General features: G+C 51.1%; 1 protein-coding gene across 3 annotated transcripts in view; it reads left to right on the top strand.

Annotated features, from left to right (window-relative positions):
• Positions 1 to 358: 358 nt before the first annotated feature.
• The window catches only part of CAPN5 (calpain 5), a 61,997-nt gene continuing 39,042 nt past the window's right edge, over positions 359 to 23,313 (top strand). The window contains exons 1-2 of one of the 3 annotated variants that reach the window (XM_074860460.1): positions 359 to 388; positions 19,129 to 19,305. In XM_074860460.1, coding sequence (XP_074716561.1) covers positions 19,144 to 19,305 — 162 coding nt within the window. In that variant the 5' untranslated portion in view covers positions 359 to 388; positions 19,129 to 19,143. Of the gene's footprint in view, positions 389 to 2,898; positions 2,984 to 19,128; positions 19,306 to 23,313 lie in introns of those variants that run through there. The other 2 variants (XM_074860462.1, XM_074860461.1) reach the window with 2 other exon arrangements.

The raw sequence follows: 23,313 nt of genomic DNA, 5'->3' as shown, positions 1-23,313 counted from the left end.
CCACTTTGCCTTTTACCTTATTCCTACCTATTCTCGGGGTCTAGTTTAAAGCATCGCTATTTCTTCCTTCCCCCCTGCTCAGCCCTCACATCACCCCCGTCACCACGGCTTCATTTGCATCACGCTGAGGAGCAACAAGGCGTCGTTACAAATCGTATTTACATCATTTTCCTTCCCCTGCTGAGGCTGAAATCGAAAACGCAACTAAGTTAATCTGCAAGATCTGGGCCTGCGATGAGAGTGGGCTCGGGCTCCGCGTCCCTGTAGGGAGATGGGAGCAGCTGGGGACCTGCTCGCTGCCTTAATTCGGCAGAAGAACTTTTCCCTGATGCTTTCCAGCCCGTTAACAAAATAAAAGCCGGGCTCCTGCTGCTGACTCGTCTCAAGGGTGAGCCCATTTTCTCTTGTTTTAATTTTTTCCTTCCTCTTCTTTTCCATCCCTTCGTCCAGCACTGCACAGCATCACCCATCACCCCCATGGGCGACAAACTCCCCCACGTGCCCCCTGGTCCCCACGTTCCCAGCAGTGAGATGCTCCCCCTTAGCAGTTTTGGGGTCAAATAGGTGAAACAGCACAATAGGAATTTACCTATTTACCTCCATTGCCGTTAAAGCAAGCCCGTGGCAGCTAACTGGGCAGGAGGTGTCTGTACTGGTGGGAGGAATGATGGATGATGATACTAATTAATTAACACTGATGGAGTGTTTCCCCATTTAAGCACATCACAGATCAAAATGGGCTCTGCGCTCTCCCTGCCCCCCGCCAGGGAGCAGCAGCAGCATCCATCCCTACCTAGCCTGCCTGGTAGCTGCTTTTAAGGCCATTACTGATGATCTTGGGCTTGCGGTTGGAGACCTGTGTAGGATCTACTCTTCCCCTTTACAAATATTCAGAAACTGAGAGTTTGGGTTTTTTTTTTTCTTCCTCTTTTTTCAGTCTTTGCCATTTGCTGCTAGAGTTTCCCACCATGGTTAGGGTGATGGTCAGCACTGTGCTCAGCTGGGCTCCAGACCTAATACAGGGTCCTAAATATGGAGTCCTAAAACCCTGTGGGTTTTAGGGTTATTTTCCTAGGTGAATTTTGTTGAGGGGTGAGAAAAAGGGTGCATGAAACTGGACCTTTGCACTGACCTGGTTTTGAGCACAACCAGATCACAGCAGCCCTGAGCTCCGTGGGGGAGAGGGGAAAACAGGCAAAGAGAAGAAAAACATTAGAAAATGGCCTTTGCTGCTAAAGAAAACGTTCATGGAACTGCAGATTTTTGGCTTTCTTATTCCTTTAACTAATAAATGAATTAAAATAATTGTAACATGAATATTTAATGAATTGTGTAAGTAATGAAATTATTATATTAACAGAAAAATACCAAGAACCTTAATATGAAAAGTCCAAAAAGGTTTCAGATAATAAACCTGAGGAAGTGGCAGGTCCCGGAGGAGGTGAATCACCCACATGATTTGTGGTGACCACATACAGCTGCAGGTGACACCTCGGTGGGACCAGGAGCTCGTGCCAGGCCAATGCTGCTCCCGGCACGGCCCCCTTTCTAATTTTATCACTGAAATTTCACTGCATTACCGAAGTTGTGGCAAGCAGATGTCCTTAAGTGCTCACTCTGTCACTGGCAGGCAGCAGCTAACCTTTACCCCTTTTTTTTTCTTTTTTTAATCTAAAAGAGTCTGATCACCTGTATATTCCCGTAATTTACAACTGTTTTCTTTAATTGTTCATCCCTTGACGCCTCTTTTTGGCCTAATTTATGCTAAACCTTGAATACAGCCAGTAATGCTTGTGCATCAAGTCAGAGCATGAGATCAGAGCTGCTGGTGACACAGGGTCTGTAAAAACCTTACTGGCTCCTTTCCACCACAGGGGATCCACTTTTGGGTGGGTCATGTTTATTTTTCCCCTCTTGGATGCATTTTTGTGGGCTGGGAGTGCGCGTTTTCCACCATGGGGGCACGGCTGGTCTGGCCACCTCGGCCCCATCGCCAGCCCCGTGACACCCGTTGCGTGTCGACCTCCATGGATGTGCAGGGGGGCCAAGTGCCTGCCCAGCCATTCACCTCCCTCCGCAGTGCTTCAGTTTCCCTCTTGCAAAACAGAAAAGGGGAATAACTTTGGTCTTGGGCTGGAAAACACATCTCCAAGCCCTGTGATCCTGCCCCTCACTGTTCCTGATGGGGGCATGTCCCCTTTGCACCCAAATCCTGCAGCCCTTGATGATTCTCCCCTGCACCCTCCATGGGTGATGTCCTAATGCACCCCAGCTGCCTGGTGCCTGGGTGGCCCTGGCACGCAGCACCCAGCTGCTGGTGGTGCATGGTGCTCCAGTTTGCCCAGTTTCCAGTCTCAGTGCGAGGTCCCAGGCAGAGCCAGTGGGACCTTGTCCCAGCATCCAGTGCCAGGGCAATGCTGGTCCCAGTGCCAGTCCACGTGCCAGTGCCTGGGAGGTCCCAGTGGCTGGTGCTAGTGCCCAGGTGATCCAGTTGCTGGTCCCAGTGCCCAGCTGGTGGTGCTGGTGCCTGGGCAGCTCCAGTTCCCCATCCCAGTTCTCCATCTGGGTGGTGCCAGCCGCCGTTCTCGCTGACGGGCCCCTTTCCCAGATGATCCCGGATCTTAGGGGAATCTTAGGGTGCCTGGGGAATACCGGTCCCGGTTCCAACAGGGGTTCCCAGTTCACCAAACTGGTCCCCAGTCCCGGACCAGGTCCTGGACCAGCGCCAGCCGCTGCCGCTCCCATTTCCCAGTGCTGGGCGGTGCCAGTCCCGGTTGCCAGCGGTGGGGAGCGCCCATTCCCGGTGCTGGTTCCCATTCCCGGTTCCCAGTCCCGGTCCCGGTCCCCGGTGCGGTCCCAGCGCAGGCGCGGCGGCGGCGCCCGCTGCCCGCCCCGTCGGGGCGGTGCTTGGGGGAGGTGAAACGCTGCGGGGAAGCGGCGGCACCGGCCACCGGCATCGGGCAACGGCACCGGCAACGGGCAGGTAGGGCGAGTCCCGGTCCCGGGGAGAGGGGGGGCGGCTTGTCACTGCACCCCCCCGCCGCTGCTGCCCCCTCCGCGGGGAGGCAGCTCCGCGCCCTGCCCCGGGGGGGTCCAGCCTCCCCCTCGGGGGATGCTCAGAGCACCTGTGGCTTTGGGAATCGGGGGTAGCTGCATTGAGGAAGGGGGTGGGCTGGGTGTATAAGACTATTTTGGGGCAAAAAAGCGCGAAAAGCAGGAACCCACCTCCTCCCCTGCGCTGCCTTGCGTGGAGCGCATTGCCCTTGCCTTTAGCGAGCACTGGGGTGAGGTCTAGGTTTTGGGGATGTGAAAGTTGGGGGGCTTGGGGCTGGGGCATCTGAAAGTTGTACCCCAGATGGTTAAAAGCCCGCGGCTGCTCCCAGTCCGGCTTGTTTCTGCTGGCGGAGGCAAGCTGGACAGAAACTTTCAGCAGCGAGGCCTCGGCGCTGGCTGAAGAGCAGGATTTCTGTGCCGGGAAAAAATCCTGAGGTTTCAGTATTGTTCTTTGTTCCATTTTTTTGGGACAAACCCAAGGGCTTTTAGTAAGTTGCGTGGAAAGTTAAGGCGAGAGAGAGCTCCTGCCCCCGGGGCAGGCCGGGCTGCTGCTGGGGCGCAGGGAACTGAGGTCTCTTCAGGTTTCCAGGCAGGGATATGAATCTGGATTTCCCATATCCCGGGGGTGAGAGACATCATCCCTTTCTTCCTGCCCTGAAAATGTTATTTTGGACTAGAGGAATAAGCCCGATGCTTTCTACTGGAGGGTGTCCCATCAGAAGTGGCTCTGGTTCTCCGTCCCCCGCCTCCTGCTCCAGTAGCTGCCAGGTGAGCCTGGGCTGCTCACCTGGCCCTGCAGATCCACCCATGTGCGATACTTGGATTTATTACTAATTATTTATTACTAATTATCATTCTGTTTCTGCCTGGATGCTGCGTTAGCTCTGAGCTTGGTGGGGAGTGCGGGCAGACGTGGCAAATGGAGATGAAAGCAGGGCAGCGAGCACGGCGGGTAGCGGAGGATGCTGTTAAATCCTCAGCTGCTTTTCTAGCTGCATCCAACAAGAACCGTGCTGCAGACTTTCCCCGGGGCGCCTTTCATCTCCATCCACTCTTACATTTTTAGGGGGCTCGGATTCCCCTCCCAGGCTCAGCCTGGTGTCCAGATGTGCTGAACTGGTGTTATACTGGGGTGAGGACAGCACAGCGTCCCTGCAGCTGCGCCTCCCACCCCACGCTCTGCACGTGGTGGTGGGTAGGTAGCCCAAGGCAGGTGCAGAGGGCCTGGCTGGCCATGCTGCTTGGCGTGGCAGTGAAGCGAGGAGGGACAAGCTTACAGATGCAGGCAAGAGCAGGTATCACCTGTTGGGGCTGCAGGAAAAGCAGCAGAGCCCGGCATGGATGGAGGAGCAGTGCCTGAGCCGGGTGCTCTCCGCTTAGCTCCTGCTCGGTGCAACATCTTGGTACAGGCACATCTATCCTGGCGCAATATATTTTCTCCCTACCCTTCACCGGGAACATCGGTTGCCTACTGGTTATTTAAGTAATTCTTTAACATGAATCACCTGGGGCTGAGCTCCAGCCCATGAGCCAGGCAGCAGGGTTGTATAACCCAGGAGGGACTGATGATTGAGATGCCCTCTACCCTTGGGAGCTGGATGTGAGGTCTCAATCCCCCTTGCAAGGGGTGCGTGTGTACAAATGCTGCTGCGTGCGTGGGGGCTGGCTTGCTCAGCGTCTGGTGCTTGCCAGGAGCCATGTGCCAGAGTTGGTTGGGAAAAACTTTCTCCTTGGCAGCAGAGTTGAGGATCAAGGCATTAGTGAAAGGAAAAGCAGGTTCTGAGGAAGGCAGCGGGGCTTGCTGTAGCAGGCCCTGCTCAGAGTAGAAATCAAGCCCCTTTGTCATGTTCTAGGGACACCGCATGTGACACACAGAAACAATAATCCTGTCTGCAAAACGGTGACACATAAAAAGGGGGCAAAGTGACATGACCAAGGCACTCGGGAGGTTCATGGCAGAGTCAAGTCCAACCCTGATCTCTGCCACCAGCCCCAGGTCCTCACCTGTTCTGGCAAGAAATGACTTAGGTGGGACTTTGACGTGGCCACAAGCCCAGCAAAATCCCTGCTCAGCTGCTGTCTGTTGTCTGTTCAAGGGAGCTCTTTCATGGTGAACTACCATGTGCATCCTCAAGCCCCCGGGGTGGAAACCCAGGACTGTTACCAAAGGGGCCTGTGTCGGACCGACCTGTAGCTTTGATCTCATTTTTAGGCAAAGAATATGCTACAGATCTCCCTTACCTGGACTTGATGAGGCTTTACCCACTCAGTGGAGTATGTCAGTGGAGAAGACTTCTGCCAGGGGCTAGGGGAGGTGGCAAAGGGCCCCATGCAGGAGAGCTTAAATCTGCTTAAAGCTTTTAAGGGAAGATCTGAGATCATTCTCATTCTTCATGCCAAGATTCAGCTGCAAAACCAAGCTGAGAGGCACCATCCATCAGGGTTGAATGAGATGCTTGGCCAGAGGGAACCGGCTGACCTCGAGGATGAGCTGCAGGGTGTGGGGATATCCCCTAGGACATATATCAGGCCATACAGTGCGGTGCTGTATGGCTGGGCTTTGTGCTATGTTTGGAGGTTGGATCATTCTGGGATGGCCGAGACTGGGGTTTCAGGGCTGTTTTGGTTGTGGGTGCCTCTGAGGGGGTTACAAAAAGGCAAGGGGAAGCAGACAAAGGGTGTTGGTGGGACAAAGGTACGGAAGAGTTAACGTGGAAGGACCGGGCTCTGAGATATCTGGTGCTTGAGAGGGATTAACTCAGCCTGGAGCAGGTGCAGGGAAACAGGACTCTGAGCTGATCAGAGGGATGGAGAGCTATTATACAAAGCTATAAAAGCCTAGCGAAACAAAGGCGGAGAGGGGATGTGCTTGCTGCCTATAAATACATCCAAGGGGTGAACACCAGGGAGGCAGAAGAGCTATTTAAACTGGAGAACGGTGCTGGCGTGGGGAAAAATGGGTATGAATTTTACCTTGGGAGACTTATGTAGAGGGTCTGCAACTGCACCCCATCAGAGGAGAGTAGGAGGGTGGGAATTAGGACACATCACCTTCCTTCTAAGGTGTTTGACTGTGATATAAAGAGGATTTAGGGCTTGTCGTGGTAGGAGGCTGGGACTGTCTGGTGCAGACACCCTGTCCTGGTATCTCCTTTGGGAAGGCCTGTGTTACCTGAGCGGGTCTCTCCAGCAGACCAGGCATGAAGCAGATGAAGCCCAGCCATATCACCAAGCTAATTTTTCTCTTTGACTATGCCTCAGAAAAAAAAAAAAAAAATTAAAATCCATCTCTCCCTTCCCTGGTCTATGCACAGATTAGTAACAAAGCATCGATGCTTTAAGAAGGCTTTGGATCTGATCCCAAGAGCAGATTTAGACAGCGTTTGTGCTAGGGTATGATACTAAGAACGGGTGCATCCTCTAAGTCTGGTCATGCTTGTGCATTCATTACCGGATAATTTTGGCCAGTCTAGAGGTGCCAAGACCCCTCTCCTAACGCTTACTCCAAGCAGGGCAGCAGCAGGTTAATATGTGGAGAATGAGAAGGATGCAGCTGTGCCTTGAAGGCTGGGATCAGGCACGCTCCCTCCTCCTCCTCTCTAGTGTCTAGAGGTGTCAGCTCCTTTCTCTGCAGATGTCCAGAGGTGAAACCTCTTCCATACCTGCCGGAAGGTTTTAGCCCGTAGAGGTGCATCCATCATCCTTTGCTCATGCCGCGGTGTCATGGGGCACACTTGGGTACCGTTTATTTGCTGATATCTTCATGCCTGAGCCTACACCTGCTCTGCTGAGCCGCTTGTGGAGCAGAAAGGCTCAGCAACGGCTTGTGTTGACCTGCTTCAGGCCAGGCAGTGCTCCTCCATCTCCTGACCCCGCAGGCAGCATCCTGGATGGAGAGTGAGGTGCAGCGATTACTCCGGCTCTGCTCACTTCCAGTTGATTACCCAGGAAGAAAGGGCCGGGCTCTGGGCCCTGCAGAAAATGGACACAGACCCATTGGCTTCATGGGGGCTGCTTTTTTCACCAGTGGAGCATCTGGCTGGCTGAAACATTAACCCTTCCCCTGCTCTTAGCTCTCCCCTTCGCACCATGGAACCTTTTCATCCATGGGTTATTCCTGCTAAATTAGCTTACGCTGTAGGAGAGACCCCCATTCTGGTGCCTCAATATAGGGGTAACTTCTTGAGGTCATGGTGGAAATAGGAATGGTTGCCATTGAGTTTTTCACCCCCTCTGGGAAAAGATCCTTTCCACTCCACCCTCTGGGACCGGGGAGGCTTAACAGCTTTCGCCTTTCTGCACGGTGCATTAGTTTCCAGCTGGTATTGCAGATCTTTATGCTTTGGGGATCCTCCTGTGCTGGAGACGTGACAGATGATACCCCTGCAAAGCCGTGCTGGGAGCCCATGGCGTTTGCAGCTTGTAGGTGAGAGAACCAGCTCCTTTGGGCCTGATCCAGCCCTTCAGAGGGGGCTGGGCTGAGCTCCTCACCCCCCGCCTGCTCGTGCATCCCGTAGGCAGCTTTCATGTGCTCTAGGGGGTATGTCCCAATTCAATAACGCTTTGACACATTTTACCTTAAAATACTCTTTCAGCACAGAGAAGTGCTTCCTGCGCCCTGGTTTGCCCTTGTGCAAAAATGACCAGTTTTAGTCCTCTCACTGTGCATCTGAGCATCATCTCTGCTCTCTTGTGTCCTGTGATTTCAATTGGTCTTGAATGTAGGTTAAGGGGAGAGGGGATGGTAAAGCATCCCAACCACCTTGATGCTGGGGGACTGGGAAACATTAATGGGGAGCTCTGAAATGATACGTGGGAGAGGGTTTCTTTTCCCCACAGCACAGGAACCTCCTTAGCTTATCGGGCAAATTGTCTCCTCGGCTGTCTGCAGCTCGTCCTCAGATGAGGGAGGCTGCAGCCCTCGTTTATTCAAGGTTTATCCTGTAATCTGGCCATAACTAATCAAACAAGGCTGCAGCAGCCCAGGACTGGGCTGTGCTTTTACCATCAGGGACAGGGACACGTAATATTGCTTTTCACTGCGTTACACCATGACAGGCAGCAGGTATGTGATTGCTGGGTGAAAAGGGCAGTGCTCCAGCTCTGCTTCTGCCTGGCCTTCCCTTAAACCAAGATGCTTTTCCCCTCACTGTGTTTTTGTTGTTGGGTTTTTTGTTATATCTCCAGCTAATTCATACAGAGAATTCCCCGGGTGAGAAAACACATCCCTCCCCTTGCAGCGAGCACCCTCCATTCCAGCTTACATTGCATTTCTACTGGTTTGAGGTTCCCTGTCTCACTGGTGGGGGATGTAGATGGCTCTGGTTGACTCCATCCCTTCCCAGCCTGTCCTGAGCTGTTCCAGCATTGCCCCCAGACTCCTTATAAAGTAGAAGGAAGAACGCCTGTTTGTTGCTCAGAGTTCGGGGTTGGTTTGTTTTATTTTTTGCAAGCCACACCCTGGCAAACAAGAGCTTCTTACAAAGTATTAGCAGACTTGCTGCTCTGAAAGCCTTGCAGAGCTGGTCCTACCAGTTCTCTGAGCATGTGTAAATACTGGAAGGATTGCTGCTGGATGATTAAGGCAGGTGATTTCCCTGTCGAGCAAAGGAAAGTCTTGCACTGGTAAAAGATGCAGCTGCAAACACTGTTTTTGCAAGGAGCCAGGCCACCTGCTGCTGTGTGGGCACTGGATGGGGATGGTGTCTGTTGGCTGCTTGCCCGGCAAGTCTTGCCTTCAGCTGCCTAGCAGGTCTTCACGCAGGAGCAGGAGAGCAGTGATTTATTGTGTCTAACCCGGGGCTGTGGCCGGGGCTGCAGCAGGATTCTGTCCCATGCGTGGAAGTGAAACTCCTCCCCATGTCACAGGGTACATCTTGTCCCAGCTCAGGGCTGCTGCAGCATGATATCTAAAGAGACATGGAGCAAGGACTTCCAGCTGGATATCTTGTGGGAGAGGAGGCAGCGGCTCGGTCCCCATCCCAGAGCCCTGTGCTCAGGCCATACTCTTCTGCTCACTGTTAACTGTGCGGTAGTGACGTGCCCTGAGCCACCTCCTGCAGACAAGCCAGTGCCTGCTCCGGCTCTGGGCAGAGTTTCTGGACAGACATCGGAGAAGTGACAGATATTTTTGCTGGGATGAGAGCAGGGGTGATGGATCCAGCTGCCAGCCATGGCAGCAGGAGCAAGCACCAGCCACGCTGGGCTGCAGCAAAGCAAGAGGTCTTCAAAAGAGGCGAAAACCTCATCTGTAAGAAATCTTTTGACCTGGGTGGATGGCTGCTTTTTATCCTGTCTGTGTAGAGTCTCCCCTGATGCTGCTGCCTGTAATCCCGGGGATGTCCCTTAGGGGCAGCCCCAGGAGGGTGAGGTCCACAGGTCAGTGGATGCTCTCATAGGAGCAGAGATTTTGGATTTTGCCCCCAAACATGAGGTTGGAGTTGCAGCAGGGTTTTGGTCTCACTGTTCATGTGTGTGGCTTGGTGATGGGTTAGTTTGACTTGAGGAACCTGCCTGAGGGCACATCTTGGGATGTTAAGGAAGGGCTAGCAAAGGGCAGGGTTTTCTTCTGGGTTACCACAGGAAGGACCCCAGAGGACCATGTGGAGCCCATGGGTGCAGAGGTCCTACCTTGCCCTCTGGACCACCTGGAGCAGGATGACGTGGGGATGCATCAGATCCTGATGGCTGATCCTGGTACGGAAGTGTGGGGAAGCAAAAGGGAACAAAGGCAGGCACTGCACTGGAGCATGACCCCCTACCAAAGGTCATGTTGGGTTGTGCATGGAGCCCTCCTACACTTTCTGGAGGTCACTATCCCTTGTAAAATGGATTGGTCCCTCCCTGAGTATCTCTGCTGTGCACAAAGAGCAAAAAGCATCTCCATGGCAGGAGACAGCCCATCCCTGACCCAGCAAGCACTACGATGTTTTGGTGTGTGTCAGCCACAGCATACTGCAGCAGCTCTTGCAGTGCTGGTTGGCTTTGACCATCCAGCTGTAGGTCATGGACCAGTTGTGGCAAATGGGAGGTGTCCATCCAACCTCCTGCTGCTTGATAGGGGAGATGCTCAACAGGGATGTGAGGTTGAATGGAGATAACCTCTGGTGCTCAACATCGTGACCCTGGGGGAGGAAAGCTGGTGTCTAGTCCCTGCCTGGTAAAAAGCTGCAGCCTTTCAGCTCCAAGGGCAGTATGGCAAACTCCTGCCTCTATACTAATATGCGCTGCTGAAATGAAGGAATAAAGGGGAAATAGTTGGCTGAGAGGTGGGGGAAGTTGAAGCATCCAAGGCAGAAACACAACTTGGAGAGCTCAAACTGAGATGGTTCAAACTGGAACTTACACTCAGACCTTTCAGCTTGTAAGAGCTGGATGGATCCAGTGATAAAGATTTCTAATAAATCTCACAAATTTGAGGTGGTCCAATCTACCCAAAAGAGGCTTCCCTCTTCAAAAGCACTAGCAACTTGAGTTGCTACAGGACTTTAAATATGACTTTTGAACTCGTGATACTTTAGAAGAGTCACAGAAAGAAAAGCTCATTAAAGACAGGGAGGAAAATGGAGGTAAAATTAAAAAAACAGAGCTCAATCTAAGGCAGATCTTGCTGACCCAGACTGAAAGTTTTGCAGACAAGGGGAGTGCTCCTAGGCAGTACCCAGGCGTGGTCTGGATATTTGCTGTTGTGACCATGGGATTTATAGGATGTGCAGCTCAGGAAGGGGCTTGCAAGTGGATTATGAGCCTATCAAAGGGAGAACTGAAAATGGAGAACCCAAGCTGAAGGAAGGCAAGGAGCAGAACGCCTCAGTGCTTTTATTCAGGTCTAGGTCAGGCAAAGACAAAATACTAAAACTGTTTATTAGGCAAAGCTGGGTGATGTTATCTTGGCAGAGGTTTGAGTCCTGACTTGGGACCAGGAGCTGTAGGGTTGGGGCAAAGCCTGGAGTGTGGAGCCCATTGTTAGGGGCAGTGGGGAGCTGCCATTGTCTGAAATTGCAGGTGATGTTTGGATCCTGCTTGGTTTGAACTGGAGCAGGTCAAGGGACACGTTTCTGGTACGGCCAGGAGTCTCTCAAGAGGAGATCTGAAAGACTTGGTTGTATCTCCAGGCCTCCAAGGTGACAGAGTTTTGGGCTCTGCTTGCACCAAGGGGTGAAGGTGAGGGAGAGAGAAGAAACCCGTAGCCCTGGGGATGACGCTGGTGTTATGATGTGATCTGGGCTGAAGCTGCAGGAGGAGGGATGCTTTGGATCAGCCGGGGGGGACAAACCGCACAGCTACTCTGGGAGGGACGATCTTGTAGGATCCAGCTGCCTCCATTCAGTCTCCTACAGAGTAGCTGCAGCCCCATTATCTTTTCTGCTCCTCCGGCACGCTCCTCCGCATCTTTTGAAGTTCAATTGCTTTAATTATCCCAGAGGCTGCAGAAGCTATTGAAGGCAGATCATTTGCATGGAGACGTGCTGCATTTTATCTGTGCTAATGATGAGTTTTCTGAATGAATTTGCTGGTTACCCAAACCTCTTAAGGAAGCATCTCTGTAACTCATAATGCCCCAGAAAAAGGCTCTCCAGGCGACCTCAAGCAATGCCCTGTGACCCTGCTGTCCTTCCCTCTAGCCACATCACAGAGGTACAGGTCCGTCTTTAGACTATAATATTTTTGTCCAGCTGACAAAAAAAACAGTGCAAATATTTTGATGTGGTGCAAGGCTTCCAGTGGAGTCAGTGTGACCGGATTTAAAAGAAGCTGGTCCAGACATTCAAGTAGAAGCCCTGAATAAATAATAGAAATGCATGTTCAGTCCACTCCTACAAAGATAGCATCATTTTTTTACATTTTTAATGCAAAAAAAGTGATCAAAATGGGTGCTGATAAGGGCACAGCATTCCTGTTACCTCATGGGGGGGGTGGTCTGTGTCCAACGCGATGCATGTGTGGGGCGACAGCCATCTTGGGATAAGGAAGGCTGGACAACCACAGATGGAGGTGGCTCAATCCTGCATGTGCAGCTCTGCTCTTCCTAAGCTGTATTTCTCCGCTGCCTGAAAACCGGCTCTGTATGAGCCATGCCATGTCTGAACATAGACCTTGGTAGATGATACCAGCCCCATGTCACTGTGCAACTCCATCCTGGTTCAGGCTGCCATATATAAACCTGGGGGAGCCCTGGAGAAGGTTCCTGCTGCCAGCAAGGTTTTGTTGGGAAGCTCCAGGGCTCCTGAGTGAACTCAGGAGTGCTTTGTTATTGCTGGTGCTCTGTGCCGCTCCTTGCAATTATTAACCAGGGTCACAGTCAGGGTGCTGGGGCGTGGAGGGTTAGCAAAGCCATGGCTTTTCTCCAGGGGCTGGGCTTTGGCAAAGCCCGTTAATTCAACTTTCAGTGCTTGTCCTGCAACTTCTGCTGATGTACAAGTGTTTTTAACCCTGCTGTGGCTTGGGGAACAAGCCTAATGTAACGTGTATCTGCCACGGTAAGGCTGGCTCAGGGCTTGAACAGCACCTGGGGACATGTTGGGGGATACCCAAAACAGAGCTGCTGTGTTCTCCCCAAACCTTGAGGGAGTTGGGATGAGCTAGACCCAGAGTGGTGAATATCTTCAGCTCCTCTCTGCTTCTCTCAGCCGAGGCTGGCTGCCTGCTTGCATGTCATAGCCTTACTCTTCTCCCTGCTTTTGGGTCTGTCCTTCTGCCATCTCCTTTTGCTGTTCTTCCACCCCTGTCCCTGCTTGTCCTGAGTCTCTCCAGCCTCCTGCATTTGCCAGTCTGGTGGGGGATGCTGCCACCAGCTTTGCTTTGAGCTTGTTACTCCTGCCTGTGCCAGGATGCCTTCAGACATATGTCCTGGTCCCATCTGACCTTAACGTCTGTGTTGAGCAGAAGGGCCAGTCTGGCTGGTGCCACAGACGCATTTTGTGTGCAACGCTCTCGCCAGGCAGAGCTTGCCGCCAACACAGGGTTATGAGGGTGTTTAAGTGCAGGGCTGCCCTCTCTTCCTGCAGCTCCAACATTGACTCTGTTTGCAAATGGTGACTCATATCTGCAAGGAATGAGGAACTCCTGAGGCCAAAGGCGTCCCCTGGTGTGAGTTATCCAAGCGAAAGGGAACTCCTGGCCATCACACCCAGCTGGCTCCTGCAGGAGATGGGTGTCCGAGGATGTCCAGACCCTCCCGTTAACCCCAGCCTTCCCAGGAAAAAAAAAAAAAAGTCCAAATGCTGCACCTCCATGCAAACCTGCTGGGTCTCTCCCTGCGCCGTCTTCTTGCCATTAAGCAATGAAGGAGCAATGTTTGGGATGAAAAAACAGAGAGAATAAAGCAAGCATGATAAAAATCACAGTGCGTAGCTGGAAACAGCCTCCAAATGTGACATCTGACCTTGACTGTTGATTTTGTTGCAGATACTGCTAGCTGGGCTCGCTTTGGTAATAGAGAGTCACTTGCAGTAGTTTTCTGCTAGGAAAAGTGACCCTGGCCCCTTCCCTGGCTGTGCTGAAAATGCACTTTTTAGTGAAAGATTTCTTTTTTCTTGAGGTTTTTTAGTAATAGCCAGCTGTTGGACAACACCTTCCTCTGTAGGTTTCAGATTGCTTTGCAGAAGGGATCAGGATCCCTGCGGATGGAGAGTGATGCTTTTTCCCACTCCATAGAGGAGCAGGAGATATCATCAGGGAACGTTTGCCATTCTTACGTGCTTGCAAAAAGCCGTATCAATGCAGCGGGTTTAGTCACTCAGAACAAACAGCCCTTAAAGCATCAGGATTTTTTTGAGACTAAATCCACTCCATCTACACTAAGTTTTTAGAGGGGGATGGCTTATCCTCTTGTGCACGCACGCAAGATTAACACTCTGGCTGAAAGGTGCTGTGTTCAGGTGTCCAGATTTAGATCCCAGCTGTGCTGCAGCAGATCACTGACAAACATCAGAGCTTGATATGAATATAATTAAGAACAAAAATGGTTGTTTCACCCTTAGCCTAGTGGAGTTTTAGCCCTTAGATGAGAACAGAGATACTACAGGATAAAGCGGAGAGATAAAGGCTAGAAAGGAACATTCAGTCTTCCGTTCTTCAGCAGTTTTATTTCAGCAAGTAACCTCTGTAAATGCTCAGTAATTTGCATTTTGGCTAAAGCAGCTACTCTGGAAAGACATCCAACTCTGCTCAGAAACATCTGGAGATGAACTACCTATGACTTCCTATAGGAATTAGCTCCCCTGGTTAACCGCAGTCAATTTGAGAAGAAATGATGTCTTGTCTTCTAATTTTCATCAGCGTGGCTTCACCTTCCAGGCCTTGTGGATGCTGCTAATGCAGGATGCTACGCAGTGCTGCTGGCTCTGGGCCATGCCACTTGAAGTCCAAAGCAAAGCTACAGTAGATGCAGCTCAGACCTGCTGTGGACCATGTGCTGATGGTCCTGGTGGCCTTTCAATAGGATTGTCACTTTGTAGCCCATGACTTGAGGCTTTTTTGTTCATAGAGATGTCGGCTAAGAGATATGAAGTGCTTATCTCCTATATTATGAATATGAGATTATATTATGAATATAATTATAATATAAGATTATATTATAAATAGAATTTCTTATATTTTGAAGTGTTTGGTGTAGAAAGTGACTCATGGTTCGATGGCATCTTCCCTGGGTTGTGGAGAAAGGCTGTATACAGCTGTTCTTGTGTCAGCAGTGTTTCCTCCGCTGAGCTGGACTTTTGTGTTGGTAGGTGGAAGGGCAATCCTAGTGTTTTCCCATGTCTGTCAATAGAAACACCAAAGGAGGCTGGAAAAAACGATTTAAATATCATTTTTAGAAAGAGTCTGGCTGCTTTGAACACCTTGCTATTGGGCTGCAGTGTTGTAGGTTACCCCCATAAGATGGCACCTGGTTGGGGCTTGGGCAATCACACGCCTGTGTCCTGCTTCATCTTCTCCTTGGCAGATCCTATGCCTTTGCAATGTGATATCAAAGATATCTCCTGTTTAGTGAGAACAGAGCTGGACAACACAGGCCAGCAGATCCTGTCCTCTGAGGACAAAGGGTTTTGTCTGACCTAGAGGCAGACAACTGTAGGATCTACAAGCAAGAGCCCTTTGCTCCTGGCCGGGGTGCAGCCTTGGGATAACGCAAGCGTGGTGAGCCTGTGCCAGCTAGCTGTGCTACAGGAGCCTCCGAGCTGAAAGGGAAGGAGAGGAAGTGGTTTGTGCAGGAGGAAGGAAGAGCCTTTCAGCAAGATTTGGTCCTGGCCAATGCAAGCACTTTCAATCCTTCTCCTGGTTGCAGCGCTGAGCTGTGATCGTTACCAGCTGGCAGGAGCTGGATGTCTGGACATGGTGAAAAGGGGGGGTCCACAACACCCCTGAGTCATAAGTCTGGCTCGGTCCTCCATCAAAATAGTTTTCTGTTTAACTCCTTCATGGCTGGGCCGAGGTTGGGCTCAGACCTCTGTTTCCAAAAATTGAGCTCTGCTAAGAGTTGTGAGTGCAGATACCACTCCCTGCTCACACACAAACACATACTCGTGCATGTGTAGGGTTGTTAATTCAGACCAGTCATGAAAACACCCAGTTCTTGTGCTCCTGGAGTGTCCTAACTTGCTGCAAGAAGGCAAAGAGTAATTAGGCAGCCCTTGAGCATTTTAATGTGGCAAATCTGAAGTTCAGCCTGGCAAGCATGAAATGCTGCAAATTAGAGAGCGTAATGAATTTTAACACTGCCCTAAGAACATTCCCCCCGCCCCTTCCTTTTAATTATTTTGCGAGGGTTTGTTTTAAAATGATCCTGAACAGTATGTCTTCTCGTTCTGTTTGGCGTTTCCTTTGCAACTCAAACCCATCTCCACCCTCTCATGTGAGAGCAGCCCCGCAGCGAGGACAGATGGCTGTCGAGGTGACAGTCACCATGGGGTGGGATAGCAGGGCAAGGAGTTGGCCCTTTTTCCCCCAGGCAAATTTGGGTGGAAGAAAGGCTGGAGCTGCTTGGCTGAGAGGACTGGCAACCCTGTTCTTGTAGGAACAGGCATTGCCCAGGGTGTCTTGTGGAAGTTGGTGTTGCAAGGGTGATTGGAAAATGCAGCTCCAAGCTGTCATTGCAGAGCTGTCTGGGGAGGAGCAGTAATTTTATGAATGAGCAGCCAAGTGCCAGCCCTCGGCCACGGGACAGGCTGCAGAGCAGCATCCAGCATCTCCCGCATCAAACCCGTAACTCCTGCCTTAACTCGAGCGTGGCTTTTAGAAAGGCACCAGACCTCCCTCTCCTCCTCTCCAGGCTCTCTTCCTAAATCTCGCTGGTTCTTTCTGCACAACCTGCCGTGGAAATGTCCTTTCCCATCTGTCAGCCCAGCTCATGCACTAGTCCAAGCAATTCATCCTGTATCTCAGTTAACAGTATCCTCCTCCTCTCTCAGACTGATGTATTTGTGCGAAAGGCAGCTCCCAACCCTCCTTCCCCAGCAGTGCTGCTTTGCCCGTGTCTCTCTGAAGCAGTGAGTGCTGTCACTGTGAAAGTTCTGCCTGATTGTCACTCAAAAGGAGCTCATTCACTGCCAAGATGTCCCCACGACCTCCCTGGGGACATCTCCCCTGCCCTTCACCCTCTTCCTCTGCTGGAGGTCCAGAGACTAGCTCGTTCCCTGGCCCTCCTAGCAGGGTGGATGCATGTTTTGACTACTGGACTGGTTCCCTAACTGCTCAGTGAGGCTGGCTGCTTTTCTACAAGGAGTAAATCTGGTCTACTATTCAGGTTTTGATATTGGGCCATTTATTTTTAAGGCTTTTCTGAGGGCAGGTGAGGCACTTGGGCCTCTTTGTAGCATCTGGGAACTGGTCGTGATGCCAAGGAGAAAATCCCATGAGCATCACTGTAAACCCTTTACACCCCAGCACCTCAATGCATTGTTGAGCTGCCTTCAAAGGCTCCTGTATGAATTAATACTTCTGTAACTGGCCTTATGCAGGCAAGGTCCTAGCCTTGGTTTCCAAATAGAACAGATCATGCAGCACACTGAAGGCAGACCTGCTCTCCCTGTCTTTGGCCTGCAAGCAAAAATGTTATAAACTATAAAATCTCAGATTAACAATCCTGGAAGATTATCACTGAATGCTCACTATGTTCTTCCTCCACATCAGCAACATGGGAGTAGAGAGACATCGGGGGGGGGTGGGGGGGGTGGCTTGTTGGCCATCCAGTGCCAATGGTCTCCTCATGGGATATACATCTACCTGTTACCCTAGTCCATCCTATGCAGTCCACCCAGGGTGATGCCTCTCTCGCAGTTCAGATCATGTTTAATTAAAGGCCTAACTGTCCCTTTGCACAGTTATTTGCAGTCGCTGCATCTCAGGGCATGGGGCTGGGACATGCTGGGTGATTTAGAGAAAGGTGGCTGGCTGGCACAAAACACTCCACAAGCTGTTTTAGCACCTCTTCGTCAGCAGCAGAGACCTGTGGAGCAGCCAAGGGGGTTATTTTGGGTTCACTTAAGCTCTGAGTGATGAACACTTGTGCTGCTAATCAGGCTGATAAATACAGTCGATTAACAACTATGCTTTGCTCTTCTGCTTTGCAGAAGTGAAGTGTTTTCGTCTCTTCCAGATGAGAGGAGGCTGGCTGGGTGGGTGATGCTCTCAAAGGATTGCTCTGATCAGCATGGGCCTTGGTTTAGCTCTCAAACACCTACTTTCCTTCAGCTAACTCTAGCAATTCATTAACAAGGGATGTGGCACTGCTCCTAAATTGATGCCCAACTGTAAGTGATTGTATAATCCCTGAGATTTTGGATGTTTATGGATTAGCTGCTTCCAATTAGCCTTTATTGCAACTTCCTTGTCCTGCCACATGTGATAATACCACAATAAGCATATGGTTTCTATATGTCTCACTGGGAGCAATGAGTTAGGTCAGCTTGCTGGATGCATCAGCCCGCTGGATGGGGCACCCTTCATTTTACTGTGGGTGGTGTTGGAGACCACAGTTGGGATTATGTGGCACGCAGAACCTCATTTCTTTAGGAAACCAGGATAGATGTTTCCGCATTAAGGTGACTAATGGTCAACATTTTGGAAACGACATCACATTTTGGGGAGAGAGAAGGATTGTACGTGGTTGTTATAAATAAATATAGAGAAACTTTAGAGAAGGAGCTTTGGAAGAAGGTCTGTGATTTAGTAAAGGGAAACAATGTAGAGCACTCCCGTCCCTCGTGCCTGCTGTGGGACCAGGGTGAATTGACCTGCATAGTGGAGGGATGAGGACCCGACCAAAGTGGTTGGTACCCAGTGACCAAATGGCAGGGGTAATGGAGCGGTGATGGAGAGGTGCTGCTCTCTCTCTGGGGGGCATTTGGGCAAAGGTTTCATGCTGTCTTCTGGATTGCTAAATTCACATCTCTGCCCTGGAAGCTAGATGCTTGTCAAGACAGAATAATTAATCCAGGAACATGTGGCACTCTGCCAGGAGGCCTTTTTTAATTAAAACCAGATCTGATAAAGCCTACCAAGAAACTGGCGTCTCTGATGAAAACATGAAATGTATGTCTGTAATTCAGGGCTGCATGGTGGGGGTGGTTTGTGTAGGGCTTAGCCCCCATAAAACCTGTGCACACCCATCTTGCAGGGGATGTCTTCTCCTCCGAAGGCTGTGTTTTTCCCAAATGAGTTATGAATTCACTAAAAGGTGGGACACCAGTTATCATCTCCTGCTTTTTCTGTTTTGGTGGTGTTTGGCCAGCTCTGGTGGAAATGGGAGGCCCAAGTCCAGGGGATCTGCAAGGTATGCCCAAGCTTTGAGGAGTCATCCATCTCTCCTCATCTGGATGCAGGATTTTCCTTGCCTGTTTAAACTGGTGATGGAACATGCTGATACCTCCTGGAGTGAGCCAGAGGTGCTTCATGGGACTAAATGTGGGGTCTAGTGATGTAGGACAGCCAGATTTGGGGGAAGGCAGAGACAGAGGCTGGGTGGTTGTCTCTAGCCACAACTTTTGGTCCTGCTGCCCAGATGCTGCAGAGGAGGATTGAGTGTCCCTGGCCAGACACTGCCCCATCTCACTCCCACTCTGCCTGTCCTCCCAGGGCCGGTGGGGAAGGATGTTTTCCTCGGTGAAGCCATATGAGAACCAGCGCTACCCCTCCCTGAAGAAGGAGTGTCAGAGGCGGAAGCAGCTCTTTGAGGACCCGCTTTTCCCTGCCAATGATGACTCGCTCTTCTACAAGTCAAGGATACAGGGCATCCAGTGGAAGCGGCCAAAAGTAAGTGTGCTTGTCCCCTTGCACCTCGCCACTGCTTTACACCATCTCTGCTCTCAGGCATCCCTGAAAATGCACAGCGCATCCTTCACCAAAGGTGCCAAGCCCCAGCCAACATCTTCTCTCCCCAGCAGGGTTTATTTGCCTAGGCTCAGCATCATGAGCCTCTGGGATGCCAGGGAGACCTGCTGCACCCAGATCCAGGCTATTCTGCCCCCTGTGTGGCTCAAGAGCAAAGAAGGCTTCTCCGTGACTCAGTTTCCCCATACATAAACCAGAGAGATGGTTTGCAGGCCAGGTTGGTGTTGGGTGCTCTTGTTAAGCCTGGTGGGTTCAGCAGGGCAAAGTGTTATCTCTGAATACTCTTGGTGGTCCATTTGGAAAGGGAAAAGAAAATAAGCTTTGGGTAAGTGAGGTGGTTCTGGAGTCTTTGAAAGGTAGGTGGTCTAACCCACCACAGAATCACAGAATGGTTTGGGTTGGAAGGGACCTTAAAGATCATCCAGTTCCATCCCCCTGCCATGGGCAGGGACACCTTCCACTAGCCCAGGTTGCCCAAAGCCCCGACCAACCTGGCCTTGAACCCTTTCAGGGAGGGGGCAGCCACAGCTTCTCTGGGCAACCTGTGCCAGGGCCTCACCACCCTCACAGGGAAGAATTTCTTCCTTACATCTAATCTAAATCTACCCTCTTTCAATTTAAAACTTTTACCCCTCGTCCTGTCCCTACACACCCTGATAAAGAGTCCCTCCCCCCTTTCCTGTAGCCCCTTTCAGTCCTGGGAGGCCGCTCTAAGGTCTCCCTGGAGCCTTCTCTTCTCCAGCTGAACCCCCCCCAACTCTCTCAGCCTGTCCTCACAGGGGGGTGCTCCAGCCCCCCGAGCACCTTCGTGGCCTCCTCTGGCCCTGCTTGAGCAGGTCTGTGTCCTTCTGATGTTGGTGCCCCCAGACCTGGACCCAGCACTGCAGGGGGGTCTCCCAAGAGCGGAGCAGAGGGGGACAATCCCCCCCCCCTTGCCCTGCTGCCCACACTGCTCTTGCTGCAGCCCAGGACACGGTTGGCTTTCTGGCCTGTGAGCGCACATTGCTGGCTCATAGTCATCCTTCCTCTTCTGCGCAAAGCCAGTATCCTCTGCATGTCCTCTGCAAAAATCACTCTGTATGTCCTCCACACTGCTGTGTCTGACATGGAGACAGGTTGTGGGAGACTGGGGGTAACATTGCCTGTCCCCAGTGCTGCCTGTCCCCCTTCTGCTGTCCTCAGTGCCTGCCCAAAAGATGAACATCAGGGCCTGAGGGCACTATGTCTTGGGGAATTGTATGCCCTGCTATGGCCATCTGCTTGGGTTTGACCATGAGGCCACTTCTCTGACTGCCATGAAACACAAGGCATTCCAGGGAGCAACAGTAATTGAAGTTGGGGAGAGGCAGTATCACAGCATCTAACACACCTGGGTTTCCTCCCTTGCCTGTGGGGAGAAGTAGCCCTCGCTGCCCAGCCCATGCTGTTTCGCACACAGCTTGGTGGCATTTCCGCATGGCAGGGTCGCCTGAGCTGTCATTTGTCGTCTTTGTCCCCGCCAGCAGCCCAGAAAATCAGCTGGCCTTTTGCAAGACAGTGCTGTGTCTGTCTGGGTGAGGGCAGTCTGGCGGGGTGGACAAAAAGGCTTTGTGTGAAGGGAGGGATAGAGCTGAACTGACTCTTTCTGTGTGGCAGGAGGGGCTGGGCCCCCCAGCACCCCATCAGCCTCCTCGTGGGAGGAGGTCTCGCTTCCCTCTGCTCTGCCTTGGGCTCTTCCTCAGCAGCTCTGCCTGGACACAGGGTTTGTGCAAAAATGTGTGTGTTTTCATTTATTCCCCTTGTCCACTGGAGTGGAAAGATGCTCTGTGCACAGCTGCCTTCTGAAGACAGGGCCCACCATGGTTTGCTCTCGTTGTGGTGGACAACGTGAACACACCTTGCACATCCCATTTATATAGCAGATAGGTGATGCCTATTTCTGAACAACTTTCTCTGGGACTAAAGGGTAAGGCTGTATTTGACACCACCTTGTTGGTGCACATCCAGATACACACACTTTAATTCAGCCACATGTCTAATGACAGAGGGTTGGATCCAGTTGTAGAGGGGCAAAGTTTGCTCGTCTTCTGCTGAGCATCTACATCTCAGAGCTTTTCTCCATCTGCTTTTCTAGCTTTCAGCTCACTTGCAGCCCTTGGTGTTCAGGCATGTGGCATCCTCTCTTGCTTAGGAAGACTTGAGGTCAGGCAGCAAGGTATCATCCTCTTGCTGCCTTGCTCCAGAGAGCATGAGGTCTTTCTAAGAAAGCTTTCTGGACCTCCTGGTCTTCACCTGCAAAGTGGCATGCTTATCTAGTCCAAGCCCATCCCTGCTGAGATTGGAGTGAATTCAAGCTCTTTCCAACCAGCCAGCTCTGCAGTTTCACAGAATCATAGAATAATTTGGGTTAGAAGGACCTTTAAAGGTAAAGCAATTATCAGAGGATGGTTGAACAGGGGCTCGTTCTGGCATGGGCTGGCAGTGGGAGTGTGTGCTGGAAGTGGGTCCCACATCCAAACAAGGTCCTGTGTGCTTAACTAGACATGGAGATGGTCCCTCTTTCACTGCTTCTGCGTCAGACAAAGGGAACTTTGCCAGCAATTTCAGCACCAGGAGTCTGTGCTGAGCAATAGCAAACTCCTTGATGCCACTGGATCGTTTGATCAGACCTGCCTAGCTGCCTTGACCATAAAATCACCATAAAAAAAGAATTTGAGCTCACATCTGCCCTGGTTACTACTGAAGCTTCCAGAAGCCTCTTTCTCTAAAGGACTTCTCCAGGTTCTTTCTTTTAGTTGTCAGTTTTGGCAAAAGTGACTGAATTTCACAGGGAGAAGAACAGCTTTGTGCCAGCTAGCCAATGCAAAGTGACAGTTTCAGTTGCTGGACCCAGTTCTGCCTTAATTCATACCAGCTTTCTAAGGGACAGAGCTCAGCAAAAGGTCCCAGTATCTTCTGCAAGAAAGCAAATGCGTCTGGATGTTAGGGATCTTGATATATATCTCACCACTTTGCTGTCTGCAAGAGAGCTGGGAAACACCATCGGCTTCTCCAATTTAATGCAGTGTTCAGTAGGGTCCAAAATGTCCACGCAGTCCAAATCAACTGCTCTGCTTGTGTGGTAATTGCACTGTACAGTTATTAAGCCACACTAAGTCCCTACAGCATCCTCTTTCTATTACAACCATCAAATCTTTCCTTAGGCAATCACATTTTATTCTTGTTTAGAAAAAACAAACAGTGTGATATTCCCAGCTTTTGGCACATGATGTTTGTGGGATTTCCTGACCCAGAAATGCAGTCTGCCCATCCCAGGGACGCTGTCTGAAGGGAGGGCACGGTGTGTACACACCTCTGTTATCTTTCAGGGCCATGGCCATGGTCTGTTTTGGAGAGTTTCAGCTGAAACTGCATGATAAAATGCAAGAGCTCATCATGCCTCAAGCCTTGCTGTGAGAGCAGAGTGGGTGAAGAGTGGAAATAAAAGGCATCAGCTATTAAAAACAACTGTTTGCTTTCTCAGAAAGGCTGTCACTTATGATCTATGCAGAGAAGTGATACGTAGGAGCTAACTTTTTCAGTCAAAGCACTAGTAAGTGAAAAGTAACTGTAGTAGGGTAGTGGGAATGAGCTTTGGCAGAGGCAGGATCTCATTCCCGTGTATTTACACGGCACTAGTACAGACCTAAACAGTCCATTCCTCATGTGTGCATCCCTTCCTTCTCAACCAGGACTTACCATCATCCTTTCTGCTCCTCCACATGCTCCCAAAACTCAAGGTTGCTTTGGGGGGGGAAAAAAAAAAGGCAATCTCTGCAGTGATCTCCCTCTTGCTTGAGGTTTCTCTGGGCAGGGCAGAAAAGACAAAACTGAAGGGCTTTGCTGGAACAGCTCATGAATAACCCTTCCCAGGTCAGGCTATTCTGCTTCAACTTCCTCCTGCATCTGGCG

This window comes from Strix uralensis, chromosome 2 (assembly GCF_047716275.1).
Source record: "Strix uralensis isolate ZFMK-TIS-50842 chromosome 2, bStrUra1, whole genome shotgun sequence".
NCBI classification, from domain to species: domain Eukaryota; kingdom Metazoa; phylum Chordata; class Aves; order Strigiformes; family Strigidae; genus Strix; species Strix uralensis.
The sequence above is the reverse complement of the archived record's forward strand: the minus strand, read 5'-3'. Positions and strand labels throughout refer to the sequence as shown.